This window comes from Notolepis coatsorum (genome assembly GCF_963971535.1).
Source record: "Notolepis coatsorum genome assembly, chromosome: 16".
NCBI classification, from domain to species: domain Eukaryota; kingdom Metazoa; phylum Chordata; class Actinopteri; order Aulopiformes; family Paralepididae; genus Notolepis; species Notolepis coatsorum.
The window spans coordinates 15,986,488-15,991,530 of record NC_140180.1 but is presented as its reverse complement, the minus strand read 5'-3'; the positions used below and the strand labels follow the sequence as shown (position 1 = coordinate 15,991,530).

The 5,043-nt window shown below is 45.0% G+C and overlaps 1 protein-coding gene across 1 annotated transcript in view; it reads right to left on the bottom strand.

The window, feature by feature from the left end:
* Nucleotides 1-545: 545 nt before the first annotated feature.
* The window catches only part of spon2a (spondin 2a, extracellular matrix protein), a 29,692-nt gene continuing 25,194 nt past the window's right edge, over nt 546-5,043 (bottom strand). Inside the window, exons 4-6 of the mRNA XM_084331963.1 lie at nt 3,243-3,452; nt 2,856-3,027; nt 546-862 (exon numbers count right to left, since the gene is read on the bottom strand). Of these exons, the coding sequence (XP_084188089.1) occupies nt 675-862; nt 2,856-3,027; nt 3,243-3,452 (570 nt within the window). The 3' untranslated portion in view covers nt 546-674. The remainder of the gene's footprint in view (nt 863-2,855; nt 3,028-3,242; nt 3,453-5,043) is intronic.

Below are 5,043 nucleotides of genomic sequence, written 5' to 3'. Positions count from 1 at the left end.
TCGAAATTGTACTTGAGTAAAAAAAAAAAAAAAAACTTAGTTACTTTCCACCACTGTTGTGTACGTGTATGTGTGTGCGTTCGTGTGTGTGTCCCAGTGAAGATACTGTAGCTCAGTGACCCTCATCTACCAAATGTCCGTGTGCAGTATAATTGCCTGTGTGGCTCCTAATCATCCGTCCAGTTCTAAACGTGTCTCTATAGGCTGTAGCGCCCGGGGGGCACAAGTCTGGACAGGCTGGTTTCTCCTCCGGGTCTCTGGGTGATCCCACAACGCGGACCCCCGTACGAGAAAGCCCCTTATAGAGGAAGCACCCATTTTACCTCGACACCTTTACTGCGCCCTCCGGGTCCCCCCGAATAGAGTCCTTTTCTTGCCACGGGACAGAGGACCGCAGCCAGCAATCACCACACACCACTCCGCCACTCACCCCACACGGTGTGCATTGTCTACGGTAAATGCACTGTACAAGTAATAGAATAGATCAAAACAACAACATTTGTGGACGTGACACGTTATGAAGAGGGGGGGGGGGGGGGGGGGGGGGGTCTTTAAGTTGTTGCATCATTTACTCCAGCAGTATTAATATGGTAGTCCCCAGTGTAGGCCAGCTGGTTATGACTGTGGTGATGTGTGTGGGGAGGGGGGGGGGGGGGGGGGGGGGGGGGGGGGTGTTACTGGCGTTTCAGACAGTTGGGTGGCGTGCATTCAGCCTGCTCCTCGAGTTCCGGGCAAGGGGTGCCGGCGTTGGCGGGCCGCAGGAGGATGTACCGGGTTCTGTGGCGGACCCCGCCGCGGGAGCAGGGGCCCAAACAGAGGCCCCAGGACGACCAGAGGGACACCTCGCAGTCCAACGGTGTTGCTGAGGTGGTGGGAGGGAGAGAAGGAGTCAGTGATGCACACGTGTGAGATGGAGAGAGAGAGAGACAGAGAGGATGTTTGTGACGGCATTGCATGCGTTGTGGTGGCGTGTCTGGCCTTGTGTGACGTTAGCTTGTTAGCATTACAATGGGGTCGGTCATCCCTATGTTCCCCGGGTTCTATGTTCCCCGCTCACGGAAAAAGGGTCCTATGTTCCCCGGGTCCTAGATCAGCCATTCTCAAACAGCCAAAATCAATGCTTAAATTTGTGTGTTAGTAGTCGCCGCAAACGAACGGTAGAATTTCTCCGGCACGGAAACAAGAGAAGTGGAATAGCCCGTATCCAAATGAGAGAAATTCCAGTGAAATATTAGGCTATGTGTTTGAGCTTAAAATAATTTATAGGCAGGCTATGTAACGAATGATATTGATAAATTAGGCTATAGGCCTATATCAATTATTTTAAGCTCAAACAGATTCGCACGTAGGCCTATCAACATAGGACCCTTTTTTTATCGGGAGCGGGGAACATAGATACGCTCCCATTACAATTACACCAGGATAGCTTAGCTTAGCAAAGAGCTACTCAGACGCTCACATTTACTATTAAAACATACTCTATAGGCTTATGACTAGGCCTGCCGCGATAAGCAATAAATCGATTAATTGCCGCGATAATTAAAATGAATGCAATGATTTTGACGGGCGCGATTAATTGCTATTTGCGCGTTTGTTTTAATGAGGCGGACCCAGTGCCCCTTGTCAGTCACTGTCCGTGTTGGGAGGCGGGCCGCTGGCTTTACTACAGAGCACAGCACAGGAGCTCCGTGGGGCTAACGTTACCCCTCATTGTGTCTATTCTACTAGCATTAACGTTACTCATACAAACAGAGTAAACACAGTTTTCAATCAATCAATCAATAACAACATTAACGAGACCCTCGTTGTGTCTATTCTGCTAACGCTAACGTTACCTCTCATTGTGTCTATTCTACAAGCGTTAACGTTAGCTAGGCTGTCTATGCTAACGTTAACAAGCATTAGGCTAACAAGCTGTAACGTTACCAGTCGCGTCTATTTGCTAACGTTAGCATTAGGTAATAACCGGTTTAAAATGGATGGTGATTACCTCACGTTGTGTCTATTCTACTAGCATTAACGTTACTCATACAAACAATCAATAGCGAGTTATATTGATCACGCTATGTACGATAGCCATGCTAAAACGCTAGCACAACATTAGCACCTAACCTAACAACAAGCCTTAACAAGTCAGCGATCTTTTTGCGAGACTAAACTCTCCGCTCGGTGGCAAATTGTGTTGATGTCGGTTTTGTTTAATCAATAAATGAGGCAGAATACACAGTGACTGTATCCTTTGTTTATTGCACTTGTGCCTGCTGCAAACATAATGATTATGAAATCCTAGAGACGCGTCTCTATTCAGTGGTCTGCAGTGTTTCACGTGACTTTTCTGGTACCCAAAAAGTACCTGATAATCACAACAATACTTCCGGTCCGGTCGGTGGGCTTCAAAATAAAAGTCTTAAACACCGGAAAAGACGGAGCGGTGGGCTTCAAAATAAAAGTTTTGGGAAATAAATTTCTCAAAAAAAAATTCTCTAACCGGTCGCAATAATATCGCTTATCGCGATATTTTCGGGGGCAATTAATCGCCCAGCAAAATGTGTTATCGTGGCAGGCCTACTTATGACCATACGATGCCTGGTCGCAAGGCTCTATATTTTCTCAATATACATGTAGATTGACATATAGATTTACAGACACGAGCCACATCGTTATTAAAGTAGACAGGAAGTGAAGTGAGTGACAAATCAAATTAAACCTGTTGCTACATCAAGTACAAACAAGGAGCCACCTAGTGAGCAAAACATGCCACTGCAACTATATAATAACAGAAAAATACACTATAGTAGTAGGCACATTTGTGTCTGTTACAGCGTGCGTCTGTATCTGTACAAGCAGCGGCCTACCCGAGAAGCGCTGGGGACTGATGGAGTTGGGCAGGATATGATTGGACATGGGGTTTTGACGGTGAGACAGGCGGTTCTGTTGGATCAGCCGCACAGAAGCGATGGGCGGGAGGTCCTTCAGACGAGGATAGAAGAAGGAGTTTGCCGGGTGGTTGGGCATCTGAGAGGTGATCTGAACCAGACGGCAAAAATAAGGGGAGGGGGGGGGGGGGAAAGCACAGTCAGCTAGGATGTTGCAAGTGGGTATAAAGCTCTCCCATTGGCTGAGTCTCAGTCGGAAGGCCCCTCCCCTTCCACACTGCTTCGCAAACAACATCGTCTCCCCCGCCCCTGGAGTTTGTCGTTGTCCTATGATTGTGATGAACGTTCCTTTGCCCCGTACGCTACCAGGCCCTGCCAGACCAGTCGTTCCTTTGCCCCGTACGCTACCAGGCCCTGCCAGACCAGTCGTTCCTTTGCCCCGTACGCTACCAGGACCTGCCAGACCAGTCGTTCCTTTGCCCCGTACGCTACCAGGACCTGCCAGACCAGTCGTTCTGCAGCCCTGTACGCTACCAGGCCCTGCCAGACCAGTCGTTCCGCGGCTGACACAGTGCTCTAAACGCACACAGGGGTGTGAAGAAACGGCCATCTGTGCAGCCCAGAGATCATCAGGAAACACAGTATTATCTCAGCGGAGTTCTAAATATACAATATCTCGCTTGAGAACAAACGGCACATTGGTGGTGAGGAGGATGTTGTTTATGTAAGGAAGGCCTGTTTTACCCTAAGAACACATCAGGCTATGGAAGGGAGGGGGGAGGGGGGGGGGGGAGTCATCGCTGAAGTGAAGAAAGCTAAGAATGTTATACATTTCCCATTATGCTTCAGAGGCCTATTTTAGATTAGATTTGATTCAATTCATTATTGTCATCATTGAGCACAAGAACAGTACAACGAAGAACCATCCGACCAGAGTGCAAATGTAACAGTAAACTGCAATAGTAATGTACAATGTACAGGTGATTCAACTGGGTATAAAATATATACATGAGTAGTAGTAGTACTACTGAGTAATAGTGCTAATCAGATGTATGTATAGAGTTGTAATATTAATATGTACAGTGATACAGGTCAGGTATAAAGACACTATGGTAGTTAGTTATACTGGCCAGCAGCGTAACTAGTAAGAGTAGGTAAAGGATATGTACAGATATAGATATAGTATCTAAATAATCCTAAAAAGGATTATTATGCAGGTATGTACTACAGACAGATATATATATATATGCATGATGTGGTATATATAAATGTATACATACGGTATATACAGCACTATTGTACATGCTATCACACGGAGTTTTATGGGTAGACTATAGTATGAGGTGAGTGGCTATGATTAAAGGATAAGATCAGGGTTCATCTCTGTGCCTTCAGCTGACAGTAAATGGAGGGAACGCTACGTTCTATTTCGTCAATTCCATAAATAAATTTAAAATAACTTAACGATTGGTTTTTACCGGTGGGAGATGACGTGCTCCGTAGCCGCCGCTATAGCGAGCTTAAGGGATGTAATAGTGTTTATCAATTCAAAAAAATGTATAAAAAAAAAATATTTAGTCAGTATGAAAATCAAATGTGATCTGAATAGTGAGATTTTTTCTTTTTTTATTATTCTTTATTCTTTATTCTTTATCATTATTATTATTTAATTTTTTCTTGTTTAACTGTGGATTGTGTGTTTCTTTTATAATGGTATAAATTATTATTTGTGTAAATTAGGTTGTACGCCGACCATTAAGTAAATACTTGTTAGTTTAGGAATAAGGGGCAGGTAACTATAAGATTTATTCTTCTTCCTGCTCCTTTTGTCCATGGAATGACTATTTATGATTGTGTAATGAATAAACTATGATTGTATGATTCCACGTGGCAAATAAAAACTCTGAACTGAACTCAACTGAACAGTATGTTAACCCTTTCACTACCACACACTACCAAAGGGCTAACCCTTTCACTGTGACAATACAGAAGCCGGTTGACCCTTTCACTGCCACACAACAAAGGGTTGACCCTTTCACAACCACACTACATAAGGTTAACCCTTTACTATCACACTACCGACGGTTAACTGTCGCTAGTGTGATAGTAAAGGGTTAACCGTCTGCAGTGTGGCAGTGAAAGGGCTACAGAAGGTCAACCCCTTCAC